At 39.4% G+C, this 25,202-nt stretch overlaps 1 protein-coding gene across 1 annotated transcript; it reads right to left on the bottom strand.

Annotated features, from left to right (window-relative positions):
• Window positions 1–639: 639 nt before the first annotated feature.
• On the bottom strand, window positions 640–21,769 carry zgc:162200 (uncharacterized protein LOC558638 homolog). The gene is made up of 10 exons (XM_026925424.3): window positions 21,514–21,769; window positions 20,060–20,334; window positions 15,668–15,880; window positions 14,132–14,284; window positions 12,305–12,766; window positions 10,172–11,023; window positions 8,633–8,806; window positions 6,546–6,697; window positions 5,062–5,401; window positions 640–3,377 (listed from the first exon to the last, which is right to left on the bottom strand). Exons 2-10 carry the CDS (start codon window positions 20,276–20,278, stop codon window positions 3,372–3,374), a joined length of 2,571 nt encoding a protein of 856 aa, XP_026781225.2. The 5' UTR covers window positions 20,279–20,334; window positions 21,514–21,769; the 3' UTR covers window positions 640–3,371.
• Window positions 21,770–25,202: the final 3,433 nt, after the last annotated feature.

Here is a 25,202-nt window from a genome sequence, read left to right as displayed (position 1 = left end):
AGTTAATAATGATCTCACAGATTAGAGAAATGAAGTCTCCATTCTTCCAAATGATACTCGCAACCAGAAAGCATTGTGGATCAGAAGCAGCAGTGCATGTGCTGCATCACTTCAGGTATAATCAACTAGGACCAGGGTCTGTGAAGCACAGCCAGGGGGTGCATCAACTTTCTACATTTAGTTACAGTGGTGGAAGTCACAACCCAACTTTACAAATTATTTGCATTTTTATTAAGTTCATATAATTATGATGGGATTGATCCAAACCTCAATATCCCCAATACACTTATGCTCATAAATGATGGCAACATTTCAGTTTTAATAAAAATGTATGCTATTGGGGTAAAGTTCAGGAATAAAAATTTGTATGGCTCCAATAAATAGACAAAATATTGTGTACATTTGAATAATGAACCTAGTATTTGAAGAGTTGTATTAGGTTCATAAAATAAATCTATACTGAGAGACAGAGGTTTTAAAAAAAGAACAACAACAAAAAAAAAACAATTAAAGGAGTTTCCTGAACTAGTATGTCAAAATTCCTAAACCACACACTACCATATGAAATAGATAACATTACCACACCATCTGTCCTTTCATTTGTAAGACAGACACTGAACAGAAAACCACCACAGCAAGGACATTTAATTTACTTTTATTTTATACTACACATTTCACAAAACAGTGTGACTGCAATAAGAAACTTACACCTTTTGTTAAAATGGGATGCTCAGTGAAAATTAAAAACAGGAAAGCAGTGGATTAAAACTGCAATAGAGGGGATTTTAGACAGCAAACAATTTTCAGACCATGGTCTCAATACATAAAAGTAACAAAAGTTACTTTTTGTCTTTTTTTTTTTTTTAAACAAGAAAATGTATGATTTATGGAGATTTTCACTACCATTTGTGATAAAGCAAACATATATAATATAAGCCACAATATCGTTTATCCACACAGTAATAATGCAGGTCAAGTCCAGTGGTGTGGGCAAAAAATATCAGAATCATGGTTTCAGTGGACATTTTTAATAAATATAGTAATTTGGGAAGCATGTAATAGTTATAGTATGTACTAGCTAGAATTTTTGTATCTGTAAATATCATGTTTGATTAGTCTGCTTGTGTAATAAAGCACATTATTATTTTAGAAAGAAAAGCTTCTGATTAGGTCAATGCAGCTGAAGCAAAGTGGGAGCTTCGCTTCAGTTGGGAGCTTCGTCACCAAATATTTTCGTTCTGATTCCATTATTTTATCACACCACTGTCCGTGTAAGCATCAGGAACGTGGGTTATGAACATGCACTGGCATGCAGTTGACCAACTTGTGCTGATCATCTACAAAATATTAATCATATATACATATATAAACAAAATCACTGCTCTGATAAGAACAGCGATATGTTTATGTTATCAGGTCCTGCCAGTTAAGGACAAAATCGAGGGGAATAGCACAATTTGTAGCTACACAGTAAAGCAAGGGGGACACACACCAGTTTTATTACCAGTGTTTAAAAAACAAACAAACAAAAAAAACACTATTCGACAAACAATAATTTATGTACAAGTACCTACAAAGTCTGAAGACAAATTTCCTAAAAAACGGTCGACTCGGGAAATAAATAAGGCACTGTTTCAGATCCCGTTTCTCTCCCATGATGTGTTCCCTTTAGCATAAACACTAGTGCCTTATTGCTTCGATAAATAATAAACTAGACATGGCTTTGCTTGTACTTGTAGCAGAGAGTAGTAATTGATGTAACAGTGCTTTGTGTTTAACCCTGTGTAAAAGATCGCAAAACTGGCAGTAGTTCTGACAGGACAATGTTGACCGTCCTTTTTTTTTTTTTTTTTAAACACTTGCTTTAGTTAGCATTAGCAGCGAGACCTCAAGACCTCTGCACTGAACTTCATCTACTCGTTATGATGTTGAGTAGGGGGGTTACGGTTCATGGTGTGATAACCTAGTCTAAAAAATATCACGGTTTCACTGTATTAATAGACTATATAAAAACACATGAGCTGGTGGTGAAAATTAAAGTTAAAATATACGATGAAAATTTTGTACAAAAGTCTCTTTGCACACAAAAACCCAGGGGAAAAAAAAAAAAAGGAGCAAATCCCTATAGAAAACTATTTGTGAGAACAATTTTTCTATAAAATCTCTTACACTTATTTATCACGTTGCTGTTATAAGCTGAAAGAGACTGCGGCTGTGAGGAAAGGCAGTACGCAGAGCTGCTTGGCCAAAAGTAGTTGTTTAGTGTAGCTCTGGTCATGTCATGTTCTTCTGTGCGTTGCGTATGATAACGTTAGGACCGCTCGAAGAGTAGGAGCAGAGGTAGCAATGTAACATTGTTACAGCAGTAGCGGATTACACAGCCAAAGGGTTTTCAGTGCAGCCCACACCTCCTGCGCTGAGAAACAGAGGTGGCTGGAGTGTGATTTAGGGGGAGTCCTGAGGGAGGGGGTTGCGAAATCCAACCTATGTTTTTGGGGAGTCGCAGCTGGACACAAAACTGATGAATACCACTAGATTGGGTTAAACAAACAAACAAAACAAAACAAACACAGGCAGATGGTAATAGAAAGTCATTTTATACCTTGAAACCGTAACAACCCTACTGAATGTACAGTATAGCAGACGAAAGCTTTTCCCATTAATCTCTGTTTGTCCAATAAAGATGGTCTTTCTAGTTTAAGCATACAGAAGTCTGAAGGACAAAGCTTAGGGAGCAGTGCATTATAGTCACTGATGAAGTAAGGAGGGAAATGGAGCACGTTTGAAAATTAAGCTTAAAAACTTCATTCTGAACATGCCTCAGCTCTGCACTAATACTGTCGGACTGTCAGTCATTCTAGGTAGTAGAACAATTTACAATAAAGCAGGCTCTAATTTCCTTCATATGTTAGCCCCTCTGAAGACAGCAGCTAAATATAAGACAGGAAAAAAGTTTTTTAAAACCACACATTGGTCTTTTGGGGTGGGTTTGGTGTGTTACAATGTCCATGAGACTGAAAGCAAGTTTCGTAACTTGCCTTCCGTCAGAAAGCTCATCGTGAAATGAGATGAGGCTCCAGTGAGCTTTCAGTTCCTCAAAGCTGCACAACACTTGAGCGAGCCAACCAGACAGAGACAGTGAGAGAAGAAATAGAAAAAGTGAGGTAGAGGACACGAAAAACAGACAGTAATACAGAAACGGAAAGATAGATGAGACGAGAATAAGTGGAAAGAGGAGCCCAATGTGTTTAGGAGTGGGATGAAGTGGATGTCGGATCGGGTCGGGTCGGGTCTGGAGGGTTAAGGGTGGTTCTGAGCTGGGCATGAACACGGTCCACACACACTGGAGCAGGACAGGAGGAATGGAGCATTCACCGCTGCAAAAACAGGCCGAAAGACACAATCAATCGCATGACAGTGACAAAAATGTACAATCAGAGAATTAGGGATGGTCTAGCTGTAAAATGTAGAAATAAAATGTGCAATTAGGCCAAATTTCACATTAAGGTGTATGGCTAATATGTTGCAGATGGTCATGAAACTGTAAAGGCATTCATCAAGAAAAAAACAAAAGCAAAAACATATAAGCATGACACATTTTTAATGTACCTATTATATTCCACATAGTTTATTATAGTAGAAATATTAAGATACTCTGACCATATTAATACTTATTTTTCTTTCAGGCATATATACATACACATATTTACAAAACATTATTAAAGAGTTCTAATATTTAATTTCTATTTATTTTTCATTGTCTGTGCTCATCAACTGTTAATTTATACAGTTAGGTTCATTTCTGTCTTTTCTTGCGCATCAGTGTCAGTAGATCTGATGCCAAGATTTCTCAAGTGCTCCACTGTGTATAGAAAAATCATCATATGATAAGATATTAAAATTGCAGTGTTAAAATGTGCTTTTCCTCCCCCAGAGATAGAGGGTATTGTAAGTAACAAGTAGCTGGCTGGAAGTTAGAAGTCTATTTTCATTCCATTTTCTTTTTTTGGTTGAATAATTTATGCTTGTAGACATTTTATGTAAAAATTCTTTTAAAAAGTGGCACAAATTTTTTACAGGCAAATATTATGACATATATTTGTATTATGAAAATACCTTCATATATATCATACGAGATTTTTCCATATTAGCCTAAGTGGAAATTAATAATAGTTATTATTGTTATTTAGTATGTTTATGTTGACGACTACTGGAACGGCTATTTGACTCTGAACTTCGTTTGTTGTGCGCAGATTTGCGATTTGTTTCAGTGCCTGTGTGCTGCTTTTTCAGTGCATCCTGTTGCTTTCTGATCTCTTGGCTTGGAACAGAAAATGCTTCCTCCACGTTATTACAACGCGAGTTTGACCGACTCTTGACTCTAGAAGCTGATCTTGCACTACTACTACTACTACTACTAGGAGCAAAAGATTTTGGGGGTTTACTAAACTGACCACACTGAGCAGTTTGGCCACTAGAGGATGCTACACTCAAGCGTCTCTGAGCTGGTGGAGATTTGGATGAGGACGTGGATGGTACGTGTGTACTAGAAAACCGTTTTACACTACTTGGCTCCACAGAGTGTGATTTGGAGATACTGGATTGCTTTTTGGGAACTACATTACGCTCAGCAGTAGATTTTGAATGGGCTCTTGCATCCAAATCCTCTTTCACTCTGCCTCTTGTCTCTGACCTGGTGGGAATGTTGACACTGGATCTAGAGGTGAGGTTTTCTACAGATCGTGAAGGAGATGCTGTTGACCTACTGGCTGGTAAAGACGCCCGGCGCACTTTGATGAATGTATTATCACGGCACGGCCCTGAGAGTCGAATGCTTTTTGCCTGTGTCTCAGTAGCCCTAGGCTGGAGTGAAAGCGGGGCGAAAGGCCCCAAGCCACCTTTTGTGTCATCTAATGAACGAGACAAACTAGAGCCACGACTACAAATGAACGTAGTTTCACGCGCGACACACACAGACACCAGACTTTGTGTGGAAGTGGACGGCAGAGGCTGATTGACAAAAGAGGAAGAGGATGAGGAAGAAGATGACACGGGTCTTACAGGGCTGCCGTGGAGGCTGCGTGAGAGCACCCTCAGATGGCTGCTCATGCTCTGAGGGCCTGACGACGATACCAACACGGGGCTGGCACGTGGACTGCTTCTCATGGGGCTCCGTGGCGCTCGTCCTGATTTGTTGGCCAGTTGCTTGGCACGGGAGCGGCGTGGGCTGCCTCCATTACTGTGGGCATGCATCGGAGCCTCCAGGTCCTCCAGTCGCTGAGTCAGGGCTAGCTTCTGTTGGATGGCCATGCGCAGGAGTGAATTGAGTGTCTTCTTTTCATCCTCTGCAGCAGCAAGCTGTCTCTGCATCTCGTCTAACTGAGTAACATACTGGTCACATCTGAGTGAGAAAGGGGTGTTCCAAATTAGCATTCTGTCTAAAATAAATTGTCAACAACACAGCACAGCATATCTAAACAAATGCTACATTAGAAGTCAATGAAATGGGGATTGCTCTGCTTGGAGGTGCCATAAACAAAACTCATTAACACAATCTGTGAAAAACAGTGAATATTTTACAAAATGGATCTGAATTTGCTATATATGTATATGGCATACTGATGTTTACTGGTATATAACAGACTTACTAGGCTAGATGTACAAAATATCTTCATTCATGAAATTGTGTGTTGTGCAATAATGTGTAATGAAGTCTAATGTTAACAAGTAATGCTAACAAGTAATATAAGCCTGTCACTCAAAGGAAAAAAAGTCTGACTGACTGACTGCATTTGGGCCAATGGGAAACTAGTAAAGACTGATCAGTAGAAATGCCTTTTAGTTCTCTACTAATTGCTTAAAAGAGCTCTCTTCATGATCACCTTATGCCCGCTCAGGTTTTTTCCAGGGTGAAATAAGAAAAAAAATTAAATATGAGGCTCTGAAAGTAAAATGGGGTTTAACCTAATATCAGTGAAGACAACTGTGTTTCAACTGAAACATCAGCCCACATAATGCAAGCCAAACATGATTATGATGGCTGATATTTGATTAAGAGCTATAATCTAATATAAGCTCCAAATATTAAGCAACTGAAAAAAAGCAGTAGCCTTCCAGATATTCCATAAATGTTTAAAGATGTATTACAGTGGTTTATTTGCACTATACATACACCCTGTAAATCGTACTATGAGTGTTCCTCTGTAACCATTACCAATGTTATTAAACCTAACATCTTTTCCTCCTGTCTCAGGACATTTTCATCCCCAAACCCGTCCCTACACCGCCCCTGTCATTTGCAGTCTAAACCATGTGACCTCATGTGTAGCTACAAGGAGAAAGGAATTGCGCACGTTAATCTGCATGTGAGCAGAGCTCTCTGGGAGACAAGAGGTTAGGATTATAATCTGATTATCTAGTTCTTCAGACAAAATACCCAAAGCCGAGATCGACTAATCTCTGCAGCCTTCCACTCTGGTCCTGTCATCATGAGTGTCACAGTGTCTGAAACCTTAAGCTTCTCAGAGTGGACATGTGTTCTGTACCTGCTCGCAAACATGACCCGCAGTGAGGAGAAAGTAGCAGCATCCTCCTTCAGAGCCTTGAGCTCGTTTCTCAGCTTTAGCATGGTCTCAGACACCACAGTCTTCTCCGTCTCGTACTTGGTCTTCAGGTTGCTCAGAGCCAACTCAGCAGTCTGAAAGGAAATAAATTAATCATAAGCTTTAATGTTTAGTAAAGTAAGTAAGATAAAGTAAAGTAAGTAAAAAAACATCCTAATGTTTGTCCGTCACTGATATTTAGCTAGATATTAAATAGCCTGAGCCTCAGGTGCTCCAAGCATGTGCCATAGAGTGTCTGGTATTTTTTGTACACTTTTAAGGCCACAAGCTTCAGGATCTTCAAGATCTTGGCAATCTGACTGGCTCTTTGTACATTTGTGTATACATGGGAAAACAAACTTTTGAACTCTAGCAATGACCTTTTTGAAGCAAGATACAGCCACTGGACTAGAACAAGCTCCTGACTTTTAAAGTTATTAAATAATCTTATGTTTGCCACTGGGCTGTGGGAAAAGGTGTTGTTGGCCATCTGTCATATTAAATCATCTCATTCTGTGAAACCTCTTGACCATGATTACTGACTAAACACACCAGACTATATAGCAAACTTGCAAGACACCAGTGAAATATAATGGACAATCTGTAGTCAAAGAATTTTAATTTCAAGATCATGAGGCTAGTAAGATTAGAAAGGAAAACAGGCAGAAAATATATTTGCAAATGTTAAAGGCTATCTATATGTGTTAGAGAAGAGCAATATATTGACTGCCTGCTGCAATAGTACTAATATCACAATAATGAAACCCCAGGAGGAAATGAAAAACTGTGCTGTGAGCACCCTGGCTCATCCTTCATAAATATATTGTTGGGAAGTTTGAATTATTTACATAGTTTAAGAAAAATAACTATCAGTAATGCTGATTAATCTTTGCCTATTTTATTATGATGCACAGTATTAGGTCATACACCTGTATATTGTGTGTTAATGAATGTTTGGAGTTCAACAAATGATCAAAGTGCCCCTTCAGATAAGATCACGCCCACAATGGGAAAGATCAGTGACCGAAAAAGGTCAGACAGTGCATCCTAACAAAGACGACCACACTGTGTAAAACTTGCAGAACAAGCTTTCATGCCCCAATGAGTTTGCTCAAGGCGATGACTTTCAAATATGGTGGTATTGGAAAGTGAATGCGTGCTTACTAAACACTTTCCATAACATACCAAACAAACAAAAAAAAAAGAAACACTATCATGTTTCAATGACAAATGGATCAGATGTGCCAAACAACCCCCCCCCCAAAAAAACACAAAAAACAACAACATCATCCTGCAGCTACAGAAAGGCAGTGTGAGCTCCAACATGATATTGGAGTTTCAGTTGACAGGTTTCCTGTTCTGCCACCAACTGGCGAGTGTGTACTCTTTCACATTGTTTTGAAGTGTCAGATTTGCTAGGCATTGCTTCTGATGCTTTATACGACCTTGACCTAACAGGCCTTGGGAAAGTTGGGTCAAACAAAGGTTTGGTACTAAGTAGGCTTGTGTGATATAATGGTTTTATCATCCATACCGATTTTACACTGCCACGATATCCAGTTATGTTTAATCCGATTATACTGTATTAACAGGCCTGACAGCCTTTAGACAATTAGTCTAGGAGCTCCACAATTTAACAATGAGACTATGGTATTACGCTAGTCACGGAAAATACACCAAAAGAGCAGGCTATTTTCTCCCAAATAAAACAGAGCATGAGCCAATCGGCATATTAGCCTGGAATGACTTGTGCAGGTGATTTTTGTTAATTACCACTGCTTGAAAGCCCCGCCCCTTTCTCCCATCTCATATGCTCTTAACTGAACTCTTGAAGGTGCCCTTGCTTTCTGACAACCAAACCAAAAACACTGTTTCCTTTATCTGCCCAATGAAAACAGAAAATATGGCAGATTAATCCCATAATGCATTGTGACATGACAACAAATTCTAAACATTAATGTATGAAAACTGTACTTAAAAGTTAATGGTGTTTAGTGGAAGCCAGTTAAAGCCAGACATCATCTGCGTACCTGTTTGTTTGCCTTTAGGACAGTCCTGAGTGTGGCGATCTGCTCTCTCTTGGTGCTTAGAAGAGACTTGAGCTTCAGCACCTCCTCAAGCAGAGCTTCACGGTCAGATTCAGTGCTGCCCCCTAATGCAGAGGAGGGTAAGGCACCACGCTGCCTGCACAGGTCAACGGCCACCTGAAAAACAAAAGATTTTTTTTTTTTTTTTTTTAAGTTTCCATCTGTACAGTTAAAGGTGCAATACAGGCTTGTGTTAGTAATTTTGTAAATGTTCACAAAACTTTCTATTTTAATATAAAGAATATTTTCTTATTAGCCTTATCATACAGCCTGTCACTGTGATCTTCCCTATGGTTTAAATGTGTCATTAACGGGTGCTTCAGGACACTCACGTGGTGATAAACCCAAATAACAAGTTTAGTAAGCTTCAAGAGTTCAAAAATAGAACTGAATGCAAACCCAATGCAAAACTGACTTATGTGGGTTCTAATATGTGGCGTAAACATAAATATACTTGTATTTGATCTTAACCCTGTTACAACAAGCGAGGTGTGCAATGTCACATGGACTACTAGGGTCCAGAAGTAGAGAGCTCAGAATTGTGCACTGTGAGGAAAAAGGAAGTCAAGCAATACATTCCTCTTCCTTACTCAAAACACAATGATGTGTTAAGAGCCAGAAACCACCTCATTGCTGCCCTAGATACTCACCTAGATATTGGCCTCTATCCCAGGTCCTTGACATCAAAAATATTTTCGCCTCACACTGTCTTAGATAGTTAGTGCTTTCATTAAGCAGAGAAACTTGTCTTTAAATTAATGTTTATTATAGCAATTGCATCAAGGATGACCCAGCATGCAGCTTAGTACATCTTACATTACATAACTGTGATAACACTTTTTGGTTTCATACTTTTTCCCCATCTGGCATATTTGATTGATTGTTTTTGTGCCCAGGTGCAGTTCAGGGAGGAAACCACTGGTTGGCTGATGAACAATGTTCCACAGCACACACCTATCCCAGCCAATTGGTTCAACTGGTCACAGTACTTCATGCTGTAGGATCTGTGTTCTCAGCTCTTTCTTGACAAGAATCAGTGATTTGACAAAGCGAATGAGGCTTAAAAGCAAGTGACCAACTGCATAATTGTTAGTCACTGAATAACTGAATTTTGTGTAAAACTGAATACATTTCTGCATGCAGTTTGAAATAAAAGGGATGTTCCAATTTCACAAAACCTGCATGTGCAGTAGAAGAGATGTATAAACTTGTTCAGTCAATTAGCAATTGTGAAGGAATTTGTCTGTGTGATCAGTCCTGGTTATGAACGTGTGTATTTGGGCCTAGTTTATGAGATTGTTTACAATATGCCATCATCATGTCATGTCCTTTACCTATGACAGACTGACGATTGTATTGCTAGTGGCTTTGGAGGGGTGTAAGCTACAGTGGTGTGGACTCAGGGCAGAAGGAGATGTGGCCAGAAAAATGCAAAGTGCGTTGTGTACACATTACCACGTTACATACTCTTGTCATGTTTACCTGGAGGTGTTTAATCTGGCAGCGAATAACAGCCACCAGGTTGCGCACGTTGGTGGGGTCTCTGAAGTCCAGTGTTGGAGAGCTGGGGCCACTTCCACAGTTTGTAGAGGCATCTCCATTCGCTGTTGTGATGTCCAACTCTACACTATGCGCTCCCTTCCCCAATGCCTCTCCTGACCTTCTCTGCTTCCGGAACGATCCATGGTGGTGCCTTCTCCCGCCTCGTGCTCCATCGCGATAGTAGTCCAGTGTGACACGGCGTGGTGTGAGGTTGTTGCACATGCAAACATGGTGGTAGAGGTTGGCCAGCTCTTCAGAGAAGGCCAGCAGCTCCTCCTGTGTGGCGCTCAGGTGGCATTCAGAGTCGGTGGCGACACGGCGTGTGGCTCCGATCTCGAGCTCCAGCTGCCCGATACGCTCCTGGTCATGGCGGCTGGCAGCAATGCACTGGCGGATCTTGTCGGCCAGTTCCTGTGCCTCGGCTCTCCAGCGCTCCTTCTCCTGCAGGTGGCGCTCTTCCAGAGCCCGGCAGCGCTCGCCTGCCTCCTTCAGCTCGTCACGCAGCTGCATGAGCTCAGCGTTGGCTGCACGCATGCGCTTCTCGAGCACCTCTGCACTCTTGGCATCCAGCTCCAGATCATCGTCATTCTCCAGCTCACTATTTCCATTCTGCTCCTGGGTTTTTGTCCCGGACTGGGAGATGAAAGAAGTGGAACAACCCTGCAGTACCTCCAGACGCTGAGAGAGCTGCTCCACCCTCACTTTCTGCTCATCCAGAGTCACTTTAGACTGGGCCAGTGCCTCCTGGAGGTCCTGGACTGAACTGGCCAAAGCTGCTTTCTCCCTCTCCGCCTGCAGTGAGGAAAACATGCCATCATAGTGACACAGGACAAACATATGTTGACTTGTTTCATAAAATACCACAATTTTTTATGATTTTAGGATACTTTTGCTTTGCTAACCTGAATTCATGGTTGGATTAATGATCTTAAATGCAATAAAGTAAAAATTTTATTATTGCAGAGTAGTCAAAATTCAAAAACTGCCACTCCAGCTGTTTTACCACGTTCATTTATTAAACAGGCACTGAAAGTTTACCCTGTGAAGGAGTTGAGCACATGTGTTGAGGTGTTTCCAATTTGCATAGTCACTGTTTTTGTATTGGTTTAAACTTTTAAACAGCATTTATGGATGTTTTAATTAAAAATATAAATATGCATGTGTGTATATATATATATATATATATATATATATATATATATATATATACACATACATACATACATACACATACACACACACACACACACTTGATTAGAACATCATGAAAATCGCCCAGCACTAGATTGAAGAAGTAAATGTGGGTGTCTCTGTGCCCTTTTCTGTTGTGTAATAACGTTTTTGTGGAAACGATTCAATTCATAATTCTAAATAGAGGAAAATGATTCAGTTTTAACACCAAAAGTAGAGATCTATACATGCTGCCAGGAGGGCTGCATGATATTAACCCAAAAAGCCTCCCACTGTTTAAAATAAATAAATAAAAAACCTGTTTGAAAACTAGTCCTGGTTAATTAGTTTTTATCTTCTTTCTCATCCATCCATCTATTCAAAAGAGTAGATGGTTATAAACTATTTCAAAACACTGCTAAGGCCTGTTATGAGTCTTCTGTGTAGAAGATCTTGAACAGGATGTGGTTTAAAGACGGGAAGCAGATTTCAAGCCTCATATAAAGTCACGAGAGACAGTGGGCTTAAACAGCTGAAGACTTTTAAATCACTTTTGGTTTGAGAAAAGTGAGACTTGGTTGGCGCAGCAGGTACCCTTATATATACAACTTAAATTAAGAGTGTATTTGCACAAGCAACAATACTTTTTTGCTACATCGATTTTCTCTGTTTATGTCACAATATAAACATTTTAAATATGGTGTGTGTGTGTATGTGTATGTAGGGTGAGGGTTCTTTATTTCTTTTGACACTTTGGTGCATTGCCAGCTAAGGCAGAAATCCAGCTTTGAAAAACAACAACAATGTGTCTCCATCCCCCAAAGGTTCCACCTACTGGCAGTTAAGGACCTTAAGGAAAGTGATTCAATATCCTTCCTTGTGAAATTTTAATGTGTGTCCCACCTGCAACAGCTGCTGTTTGAGCTTCTGAGTGTCGGACAGATGGAGTTCGCTCAGCAGGTCAGCCACCAGCCCGGGAGCCTGAGGCCGAAGGAACACGTCACTGCTCCTGGGAGTAGAGCAGCGCTGCTTCTCGCTTCCTTTCGAGTGGTTGTAGCCGCTGTCATGCTCTTCTTCCTCTTTATCTCCCCGCTCCTTCTCCTCTGCCGCCCTATCTCCGTCCAGGCTGTCATCCATCTGCAGGTCCAGATGCACCACGGAGTCAAACGGGTTGAGCGTGTGAGCAGCTAGCTCCCGTTTTAAACTGTTCTTCTGCTCGCGCTCATCCTTTAGGGCCTCAAGGGCCTCGTCCAGCTGCCTCTCGGCAATCTCGCGCAGCCGGCCGGCCTCCTCCAGCTGTGCTCGCAGGAGGTCCTGTTCCTCATCCTTCTGTGAGAGCTCGACCTTCAGAGCCTCAAACTCCACCTGATGGCAGATGAGGAGAAATAGATCAACTCACTGTGTATGCTTACTTGGATGAGCAGAGGACAACTTATAATTAGTGAATCACTGATCAGTCACTGATTGGACTCAGTATCAGATGCTCTGCCCATGGGATCTTTTGTACACTTTTCTGACTATAACCTTAAAAGGCTGCATTCTGATTGACTTGTGGGAAAGTTTGTTTGTTTTCCCAGATGTATGCGAGACTACGTACTAACTAGCATAAATTCAGGGTCCTCGTACAAAATCGGCATATCTGCAAATCTACTCTGGCTCAAAACGTTCCAGAATGTCCAGTGTCCTGAAATGGTCATCACAGCTTCGGCGTTATCAAACTGCCTATTCAAGTTTCAAATTTCTGACCATTTTCAGAGAGATCTGACAGTTTTCCGGTCACTTTCCCCCCCAAACATGAGACTGCAGACTAATGCACTTTCATTAGCTTACACAGGCAAAAGATCAAAACATAAAGTAGGATAGATCTTTGACAGCCTGCACACTGTAATGGCATTACAAAAGCCAAAGAGCCAATAAATGTTTTTCAGAACCTGTCCTTTATATAACCCTATATTCCTTCAGTTGTAATGTTCAATTTAAAAAGGTTTGGTTTCCTGTTTATTCAAAATTAAAATGTGCCATAAAACTTCTTTCTACCTAAACTGACGGAATAATTGTGATTCCAATATTGAGCAAGATAATTGTGATTATAATTTTATTTTTAACCATTAGCATACAGCCCTGCCTGAAACCAGTTTGTCCGTCAGGATTAATAATAATGTATTTAGAGTCAGAGCTTCATGTTTAACAAAACAACTCCATCTAAAGTAAGGGTTAAACCTCTCTGTATCACACTGATTTTCTAGTCTGACTGTTCTAGACTGTTTTTCTAGTCTAACCAGGTTGACCGTGAGTGATGTTAAGATATGCTAATGATCTTAAGATGTTAAGATGTGCTAATGTGAAGAGAGTCTTCGGGAGAGGTCGCTTGTGTAAGCCTGACAGGGAAAAAAAAATCCTTTCCGTTATGCAGTCAAGCAAAGTAGAGGGCTATTGTCGAGAAAGAGCTGAGAACACAGCTCCTACAATAGGAGCAGTTGTGTTGCCCTGATTACAGTGAGGACCACACACACACACACACACAAGTGTCACAAGACACCTCTCACCAATCCCTCTCAACAAAGGCTGACTTCATGCAGCAAAGATTAGGAGACAACGTGCGGCACTGCCCACAGTTACACAGCAACTTCCTAGCTTCTCTCGAGTCTCTCAAGTATCACACTTTAAGCGACACCTGCATATCAAAGGAAGTGTTGTAACACCAAACCCACAACACACAAACACACACACCTGGTTCTCTTTGAGCACAGAGACTTGTTTCTGCAGGGAGATGTTCTCTTCCTCCAGTTCAGTGTTGTCCTGAAGCTGCTGCAGTTCACGAACCTTAAATTCCTTCAACTCCTCTCTGACACGAGCCTTCTCAGTCTCCAAAACATCACACTCCTACAGTGAAAGAGAGATACACACACACACAAACCACAGTCAGATTAATACTGGGGGTACAGATCTTACAAGACTGTCAGTCCCTTAAAATAATGCTATAACATAAAAATATTATAAAATGCTATATAATATATATAAGCCATTATATAATCATTGGGCAAACTGAACAACTGAAACAAAAATTTTATATAACCCAAGAGACAGGGTTTAAATTATTAGGAACAATAACAGATAATGGAACAGGCAAAAGTGTTAATGAAGGGTAAACTGGCCCTAATGACTTGTTTAATTATTAGCATCATTAGGTTTTTTGTCATAACAGTAATGTCAGCAAGATCTCGTATTTACTCTCTCTATATTAACAGACCTCATATTTTACACTCTCTATTTTAGCATCTTGACCACAACGATGTGTAAATATTTTTATTTATGTTTTAAACCAAGTTGCCTGCATAGATCACGCTGGGCCAGTTTAACAAAAGACTGGCACAAACAGTCAGTCTGTCTAAAGATGTCTAAAACCCTGTTAGCTAAGTGTCATTTCCCCACATAATGAATCTCAAGCTTTGATCAAGTTATTGGATAGCTACGTGCCATACTAAAAATGATCAACACAGATTTTTTTCGTTGTCATGTTTGACAAGAAAATGTCATGTTTGTTCATGACTGTTAATTTGTATATCTTATTTATTACATGTAAAATTAAATGCAAATTATATCAATAATATTACTTGCCTTTTCTTTCTTTCACATTTGGGAATAACCTGACTTTAACACAAATGCTTCATTACTCTTTGAGATGTATGCAAAAGAGAAACATATTTCAGTAGTTTTCAGAACTACATATAGATGAAAATGTCAAATTCTCATCACGTGAGGGATTTCCCAGGCCAACACACATATGCTGTCACACACATTATGCTCCCCACTGAAGGTTTAAGTGGTGGAGTGTGTGTTCTACCATATGGAACGAACACCATCTGTGCAAAGAAACACTGTTCTCTTAACACTGGCCAGTCAGCTGTGAGTGACCTTGATCTCTTATTCCAGCAGAAACTGAAACCGAGCCTGGGTTTGAATTACAATACCTGTAATAGACGTACCAATGATCAGATCTCATTCCCTATCTCACCGTGTACTGTCTTCGTCATATCCACAGAGGCACTTTTACAAGCACTTCTGCTCCTTTTTTCAGACCTGAATGTCTGAAAAGCTGACTTACACTGAGCCTGAGCCGAGACTGCTACAACAATTCCATCGTCATGGAAGAAAAATAGATATAAGCACTAAAGTCGATTAATTATTTATAAGAAAAAATTACTGTGTGATCCAAATGTGACCTTTGGAAAAACTACTGAGTAACAATAGATGCACGTGTAGTACCTTCTTCATCTGAGCGGAGAGCCCGCCCAGCCTCTCGTTTTCTGCCATGCTGTTGGCCAGCGCCATTCGGGCCTGCTTTAGCTCCGCCTGTAGCTCCTCCATCCGCGTTGCCATGGCAGCCTCCTTACTGGCTGTCTCCTGTAGCAGACTCTCCTCTCGACACTGCCCATCTGCTGTTGCACGCTTATGGCTGCTCACTGAGTCAGCCAGCGCCTGCAGATGCACACACACAAACACACACACACTCTTATATACCAGTATATTGTGCGTACCTGTACATTTATGCTATATTTACTCAACTAGACTGCCGTCTCTGCAGTGGTTAAAATGTACCACTAACTGTGAGAACACACAAAAAAAAAATTAAAAAAATTAAAAATACATGAAAAAACATGAGCATGCGTGACCACCAAAGAAAACAAAGCCATGCATTCTGACTTGCTGAAGCGAGCTGAGTCTCCCTGCAACTCCTGTGACCTCACATTCTCTATCCACTGACAACCGAGGCACTGCAGTCTCAGGATCACGTGATCCAACAACGAGGTCTCTTTTGCACTCAACACTAACAAATTTACACAACACTATCAGATGAATTACTACGGACGGAATTGGGTCTGAACAGGTCAGACATTATAAACCCTGTCCCATTCTTTTCTGAACATAGGACAAACCTGAGAGAGAAATGTGGTAAAGACAGGTTAAGAGTGGCGCCTTTAGAATGAATGGCTCAGACATGAGAGAAAAGGAGGAGAAAGCTCAGCTGATCTGGTCCCTCGTCTTTATGGCTTAATGTTCCAAGCCATTTAACACAGGCATGCTGCCTTTCTACCATGTCCCACTGCCCCATGAGCACTTACAGGCACATTTCACTGTACTACTTCCTAGATTTCATGCTCTGGTAATCACCTCCGCTATCTACCCTTTATCCAATTGAAGTAATTCACAGTCATTTAAACACTACTATAACCAGAACACCTTTTACTTGGAACAGTGATGAGAAGCAGGTCTTGAAAATGAGACATATATCTATAAATTGCATTTTTATTTACACAGCCATTTAGCTTCTTTTGTTTGTAATTACATGATCATCAAGAAAAGACCTGTTATGTAAATTTCATTCTGATTCAGGCATGTTTCAAAGTCTTATAAAACAGTAATTGACAAAGATGAATTATGTGAGGCTATGTAAGGAATAGAACATGACAAGGTGTGCTGTTATAGGAAAATAATCAGTAACAGGGTGACGCGATGCAGCCTGATGTGTAACGGAGTTACTGTTACTACCTGAAGTTGATCATTTTCCTATAACAGCATGTCCTGTAGTGTTTTATTCTTCTTATACCAATGATTATAATTTTTATTAATTTAAAAATGCCATACTTTTTTTTTTTTTTTTTAACCCACGTTTAGTTATGTTTAATGATGTAGAAAGCTCACAAAACAACTCATCACTTACGTTATAGTAGCTATAAAAAGTCATTCCCCCACCTGCTCCGCTTTCACGTTCTTTTTCTTGAAGTTAATGAGACAAAAAAGCAGCATGTCACATTACCAAGAAATAGCAACAATCTCTCCGGACTCTCCTGCGACGTAAAACTTAAAGCTACAGCCTCACCTCTGCTACAAAGCTCGGACAACGGAGACCCCTTCCGAAATTGCTAAATAAATCTATAAATAAATCTCCTCACAGAAGACATCACTATATCAACAATTACACGTTTATGAAAAAGAAAAAAAAAAAAAGTTTTTATGTGGTGCGTCCAGCATACAAGTCACTGTGTAAATTACTTCTATAAAAACTATAACGTTTTAGACCGAGTGCATTAATATAAACCTGTGATTTGGCTTGCAGCCGGATCTACTGACAGCTTCAGATTTGAGAAATCAACAGCACTGTGGTACAATATCACTTTAACACAAACACGTTTGGGCATGTACTACAATTCCACTGCTGATGAGTTATTGTTAAATTGTGTTTCGAACTCCACACGAAATGCATTTCATATTTATTTCACAGCATTCTCTGTGAGGGAGGTGATGGAATGAGGAGAAACTTACGGTCCTTGCCCAACCCTGTGAATGCCATCTTGGCTAAGTTTAGGGAGGTCATGAATTCAATGCAACAAATTGTTCTTTTACATCTTAAGTGTTGCTGAATACATAAGTTAGAATATCACAACCAGGCTGACCAACATTCCAGCTCCAGACTTTATGATGTGGACTTGTTTGTTTCAGCCTGTGTGTTTATTTAGACATCATTCATTTCTATAACCCTGGCAAATGACAAGAGCAATTTAGAAATTCAGCTTGTGCATGAAACTGAGAAGAGGATAATAAAGTAAGTTTGCTGCAGTCCTGTAAAGCAGTTTGATAAATAACAAAATGGCCCAAATAAGTCAGATATCATGATCTGTGTCTATCTGCAGGATAATAAATCACAGGAAAGGCTGTCTGGGACAACTCTAATGAACACCCAATTCCGCCTTTAGACAGTGCGACAGCAAATCACTTTTGATTTGTGTAAGTTGAGTTGGTTATATAACAAAATGTCAGGCTTTGACATGAGGATAGACCATACCCTGACAGCATGCACTAGCCTGGAACTTTAATCTAAACGTTACAACACCGTGCTAAATGAAATCTGCACTGTGGGAGACTTGTGTTGGAGCACTAGTACTGCATTATGAATATTGGCATCAATACAGGTATCTCTGAAATATGATTATGATAACTGAAATGTAATTATGTGTACAGTCTTTACAAGCCGGGACAGCTCAATATGAATGAAATATCATATTGTGATTATATTGCGACATACAGAGTTTAAAACATGCCTTGGAATGCAAAATGCTCTTGAACACATTAATTTATTTTTAAACATTTTATTACAGTGTTCCATCAAATTCCTGAATGTAGTTAAGGAGTGTTTCACTCTCTCTCAGACTTTGTATGAGTGCTTTATTAAAGGCGAGTACACTTGATTGTTGAAGCAGGTACACTTGATATTAAATAGTGTTATTATGTTGTGTGTCTACAAGTGTCTAACTAGAGTCATCCAGATTGGCCTTTTCCAATTACAGCTCAATATCTTTCCCCAATAAATAATTATATATATATATATATATATATATATATATATTTCTCACTTCACTTATACTCATTTCTTAGATTTTCTAATTCTGCTTGAAGTTTAACCAAAAATGTTAATACTGTTTAAAACATTATTATGTTTTTATATTTGTATATTTTTAAAAAATATTTTCATCGTATCATCATTATTTCAGTATTTTTTTTTTTATATAGTTTTCCTTTCCTACCTGTATAGAAGTAAATTCTGGTTTATGTAAGTTCTATTTTTATGTCACGGTCAGTTGAAAAAAAGCATTTCACGGCACATCGTACTGTGTACAGTTGTGTATGTGACCAATAAAATTCGAATTTGAACTTGTGACTGGCAGTGAATGGTGCCAGAGGAGTTACTGCTACCAACCTGAAGTTTATTATTTTCCTATAACAGCGTGTCCCAGAGTGTTTATTTCTCTTAAACCACTGCAATATGCCAGCACTAACAATTTACCTACTACACGTTATGGAACGTCCATAAACAAGCTAGTGTCTTATCACTTACGATACAGCAGCTATAAACAGTCGTTCCATCACCAGCCTCTCTTTCTTTCTCTTTAAAAGTTAACATGTCGAAGGTTACAGCTTTATCTCTGACTGTTATAAATAATGCTAGATAAACATCTCCTCACAGAAAACTTCATCATATCAACAATTAAACACGTTTTAAATATAGAAAACATTCATTTATGTGGAGCGTCTGCCATACAAGTTCCTGTGTAAGTAGCCACTATAGAAATGTTAACATATTAGAACGAGTGCATTAATATAAACATTTGGTTTGACCAATCAGAATAGAGAATTCAGCAGTGCTGTTGTATAAGGTTGTGTACTCTTACACTGGTCAATCTGCTCACAGTAGAACATTTTATAACTGCATTATGCTTCATTATCAGTAGGGCAATTGCCAATATTGCAGTGATAATTAAGTACAACCTTGAATACATTATAAAAAAAATACAAAGTCATTTCCAAAACAGTGGTTAGCCATCATATTACAAAATAAGTATAGAGCAGTAAATAAATAAATAAAATCAAACATGATGAGTATGTGAACATGATACTCTCACATGTTAAAGCTACTGTAAATAATCTTGGCAATCTGTATTCTGCTTGGCCACTGAAGGAGTCCACCTGCTCCCTTCAGACCCACAGCCGCTCTGCAAAACCCCTCCCTCAAGCCACAAGCGCCATCTGTCTGGCTCTTTCCCAGTTTCACAGATCAATTTATTCCCCATCTCCTATGCCCTTTCGGGGGTGTGAACTGACCTCACGGAGCTGCTGCACCTCCAGTTTGAGGGCCTCGTGCTCCTCTTCCAGGTGGCTGTGTTTGAGCTTGAGAGCGGCGCTCTCCTCTAACACGGCCAGGCCATAGCGCGCCGCCTGCAGCTTCTCCTCGTTGGCCTCCTGGAGCTCGGCGGAGAGCCGCTCCACCTCAGCCTGGAGGCTCGCTCCTCCCGTCGCCTCCATGTCCTCCTCCTCCAGCATCCCCCTCCTTACACGGCACTCCGGGACACGCCTGTCACGCCTGTCCCCTCATTGCCCTGCCATGCGACACAGGGTTTACTGTAAGACTCGTCCGCACGCACGAGGCTCATGTAATCATCCTACAAGGTCATTTATAAGTCTATATACACCGGAGGAATCTATCTGTTTAGTAAGAAAACAAAGACTTGTGACTATCAGGAGCATTTTAATCACACGGCCCCTTACCATCAGACTTTATCAGGGCTCTACAGAATAGGATTTCGTTTAGCAGCTTAAGAGACTTTCAGTCACTTTCACTGGGATGGACAGCCAAATGGACGCTCAGTGCAAAAGTTTGTGCACCCTTAGTCCAAAAAATTTTTTTTTAAAAATGATGCAACCAACAGGACATTTAATACAAATTAGTTTCACATGAAACACAATGCTACTTGTATAGGTAAAGAGTAACCTACATATCAATAGGAACCATTATTATTATGATTATTATTTTTCTCATCATCATCATCATCATCATCTTTCCTCTTCTCAAGCTCCGTAATATCAATATTTTCTTTCAAGGCTGTCACTTTAAACATTTTAAACTGTTTATACTTCTTATAGCTTAAATAAGATCTTAAGTAAACATAGCGACACTGTATATTTAAACAAGCTAAGCTGTTAGTTATCATTATTTGCTTAAGTCAGGTAGCTAAACGTTAGCTCAAAATGGATGCGCTCGTGTAATACAAAGAAGACAAAAAATACATTACATTAAAATTAGCTCTATAGAACATGTAAGATATTAACTGTTATGTGAGGAACAGCTCGTGGCTGTGTTTGGACAAACCCTGGCATCACTTGGGTGTCAGCCATGTCATACCGCGGACTCCTTCTTAGCAAGGAAGCTAACCAGGACACACGCAGGCAGACGGCTGGTGCTAGCAGTTAGCACGCTAGCTTTGTAATGAAGTGTTTTCGGCTGGATGAAAGGACAGTCTGGGGGTGTAATGTGTAATTAGTCGAGCTTAACCAGCTACGTTAGCTATTTAAAACAAGCTAATGCTAATTATCAAATAAACGCTAGCTGCGATGCTATGCACCAGACATTAGCCGGTTTTTAATGTAAAACACCCACCCAGAGAGTTAGCTAGCTAGCCAGCTCCATCTCTAACAACAGCAGCACTGGATGCTACTCTTAACCTGCTAGTTAGCTGCAATATATAATTTATTAGTGACCCAGTTATCCGGATTCTCACCTGTTTTAAAATTCGTCCTCAGCCTTTACCAGTTCCTCTACCGTGTAAAAATATGACACACTGCAGTTATTTCCGAAAGCTGTCCACAATAAGAGCTGGAGTTTATACAGCGAAGGATGAGAAATAATTCCTGTTAAATTCACAGCTGCTGCTCTTCTCCTCCTTCTCCTCCTTCTTCTCCTTCTCCTTCGCGCGCGCCGAGCTGCAGCTCAGTACTGAATGACCGGCTCTTTCTTTCCTCTGCGCTTCCCTGACAACGTCAGCGCCGTACTCCAATCCTATTGGACACGCAGTGCACTAGGTACTATGGAGGAGCTATTATGTTTCACCCTATATAGTGCACCTATTGAGAAAGTAAGCAGTGATACAAGACTACACCAGAGTGCCCTGTTCTGTGGGAAGACAATGTAAGGTATGTTAACCGGAATGATGACTTACTCATGCAAAGCATTTTATTTATTCAAGAAATATCTAAACAAAGCGACGTGAATCATTTTCACCCATAATACTGACTATATATATAATACTAAAATCTTAAAAGAAGCGTGGAATAAGCTTAAAGGCAAGATATTACTGGTTAATAAGGCTAATTTAAATTTTAAGCAAGGTTAATAAGTGATTTAACTTTTTTAATTAATAAAAAAAACAATAGATATCACAATAAATGTTTACTTTCTGATATTCTTACAAATATTTTTTATATTGTAAGTTTATCAAAAATTAACTAAATATGTAAAATATGTAAATATGTAAAAATTAATTAAATTAAATAAGTATGTTTTATATATATATATATATATATATATATATATATATATATATATATATATATATATATACACACACATGGAAATGCTTGTTGTTATATTTTCTTTATTGTTTATTCAATAAAATACCATGCACTGTAATAAAAACGTTTTGTCATTTTTTTGAGTATAAAATTTATTGTAATTTGAACAGTAATCAACATTTTGTAAAATTCCTCTGTAATATCCTGCTATTTAGGGATAGGAATGAACATGTAAAATTTCAAGAGAAGACATGTTATAGATGTAATTTATCCACTACTGTTGAGAATAATAATAATAATAATAATAATAATAATAATAATAATACATGTGAATTATTGTTTTACTATTCCTCTAGGTTCAAAACCAATGAGCCCATGGAAAGAAAGAAAGAAAGAAAGAAAGAAAAAGATGGATAGATGAGCATGCGTCAGTAATTGAGATCATAGGTTATGTGGATCTCACCACCATGTGGTCACCAAAAGTAAGTGCACTCAGCCTGCTCACCATCCTCCCAAACTTTCCCATCCACTGACGTCATTACGCACAGAGCTGCAGGAGAAAAACACAAGGGCCACAAGAAGCAAAGCTGCCAAAAGCAAGCGTAGGATGTAAATTATTATGACATCAAAAGTGATATGTGGAGTTCCCATGCCCATTAAAGCCAGAAAAACAGTGAGCAGGAAGATGAAGAGAGATCAGGACCTCCCTCTAGTGTGGGAAACTCAGTGCCAGGCATCCACACAACCCCCCAAGTTTAAAGGTCAGAGGTCACATGGAGCTGCCTGCCGTGTGTCGTCACGATTAGGCCAAGAGCGTCAGCATGAAGCCAGAGAGGTGCAATGATGCAACTAAAATATAAAGAATTCATGTCATTCCAGGAGGCACCAATAACATGTGGTGACACGCTGTCAGACATTTGCATAATATTATGAGCATGAATTGCATATTCATGTATGTAATAACAAAGGGGGATTAAAAAACATATGCAAATGCTTGATGAAGTCATTAATTAGTGAAATGAGCTGTTGCGTCTGAATTAGTTTCCTGGCAACTATTAAAGCCTGGGAATGAATTAAGCGGTAACCTTTAACCTGAAACTGACGTTAGCAGTGCTATCTGACTCCACTACAGCGCTGCTGCTATGACACCGTGGGAACAATTACGTTTCCATCTCACACTCTAGTCTAGATACTCTTTTAGCAGGTGGTAGGTTTGAATGCACAGACCCACAAGTCTCGCAAGAAACAAATTCATATCAAAACAGTGTCTGTAAGCAGATATGAGCTGATAAGACAAAAGAGGAAAATACAATCCATGCATAGTGGCTGTTAAAGGAAGAGTTTGGCAAGGGATCACTCATTCATCTTCTATATTTCCCTTATCCTGGTAAGAGTAGTGGCGAAACTGAAGCCTATCGCAGGAACACTGAACATGAGGCGGGAATATACCCTGGATGGGATGCAAGTTCATCACAGGGCACTACACACATTCACACTTAGAGGCAATTTAACATAGCTAATTCACCTACAGCATGTTTTTGGGAAGTGGGAGGAAACCCAGGCAGACACAAGCGCAATGAATCAGCTTCAGCCACATGGATGCAAGGTCCCTTATTTATATGTCATATGCATAGGACACACCCCAGATTAACCCCCATTTGCATATAATTTACAGAAAACACACCCTAATTTATGTACGTGTTGCAATAGTGAGCCAGACTGGCAAAAGACCAGGTGATTTTGTTTTCTAATCTTCACCTGTCTAGTTTTGATGAGTCTGAGCCCATGATAGCCTCAGATTCCTGCTCTTGGCTGACAGGAGTGGAACCTGATGTGATCTTCTGCTGTTGTAGCTCATCCACCTCAAGGTTCCATGTTTTGTGCATGCTGAGATGCTTTTCTACTCAGTTGTAAAGGGTGATCATGTGAGTTACTATATCCTTCCTGGCCGCTCAAACCAGTCTGGCCATTTTCCTCTGCCCTCTTTTATCAACACGGCATTTCAACCCTCAGAACTATTGAACACTAAGTTTTTTTTGTTTTTCGCACCGGTTTGTGTGAACTCTAGAGACTGTTGTGTGTGAAATTCCCAGGAGATCAACAGTTTCTGAAATACTCAAACCAGCCCATCTGATAACTGCATGAACGTGCAGGTGAACAGGTGTTCCTAATAAAGGGGACGGCGAGTGCACATGTGTATAAATAAAGCGTTTTAAGGCCCTAAGGCCCTAATCAGAAAATGGAACTGCTTTCCAACCTAACCTGTGGGAAGTTATAGCTATTTATAGCTATGTTTTTTTCACTGGGAACTAAGAAACAAATTCATGTAATAAAAGCTGAAAGAAATTAATCAAACAAAGCAAAGCAGACTACCAAAATGAATAAAGTCTTTTCTGGTGTGATATATTCGTAACTGTACACTACTATACTGAGTAGTTTATACTATACTATACTATACTAATCAGCTGATGAAGATTCATATTTGAACATTCTGATTAGCATTTACGAATTACTGTATATGTGACATTAATTGCTATTTTTATTGTTTTTACTTAAACAGCTCTACTTACTGTAGACTACTTGTTATACTTACTGATGATGGTGATATTGATTTTCTAACTGCAGTTCGTTTAAATGTTACATATTTAATTCTGTATTTTTCATACATATTATTAGATATTTTTCAGGTTTCAATATTAAATTTACACATACTCCGATCGATCTGAATTTGATCATACAGAAACGCCAAAGACGAAATCGATAAACAAGGAGGCTGTTGGTGGAATTTCAGTGCACTCATTTTACATCAGGTTTGACTTGACATGAAGATGAATAAGGTAATCCAAACAACATTTGTGGTAAGTTGGAAAATTGTACTTATTTTGTGATAAATTATTCC

Source organism: Pangasianodon hypophthalmus, chromosome 8 (genome assembly GCF_027358585.1).
Source record: "Pangasianodon hypophthalmus isolate fPanHyp1 chromosome 8, fPanHyp1.pri, whole genome shotgun sequence".
Lineage (NCBI taxonomy): Eukaryota > Metazoa > Chordata > Actinopteri > Siluriformes > Pangasiidae > Pangasianodon > Pangasianodon hypophthalmus.
This window is presented reverse-complemented; position numbering and strand designations above follow the sequence as displayed.

Coding starts and splice junctions, on each gene's coding strand:
- zgc:162200 (XM_026925424.3), bottom strand. CDS start 20,278: ATGCTGGAGGAGGAGGACATGGAGGCGACGGGAGGAGCGAGCCTCCAG. Junction 15,881..20,059: donor AGGTGCAGCAGCTCCGTGAG/GTCAGTTCACAC, acceptor GTGCATCTGCAG/GCGCTGGCTGACTCAGTGAG. Junction 8,807..10,171: donor GCCAGATTAAACACCTCCAG/GTAAACATGACA, acceptor TTTGTTTTTCAG/GTGGCCGTTGACCTGTGCAG.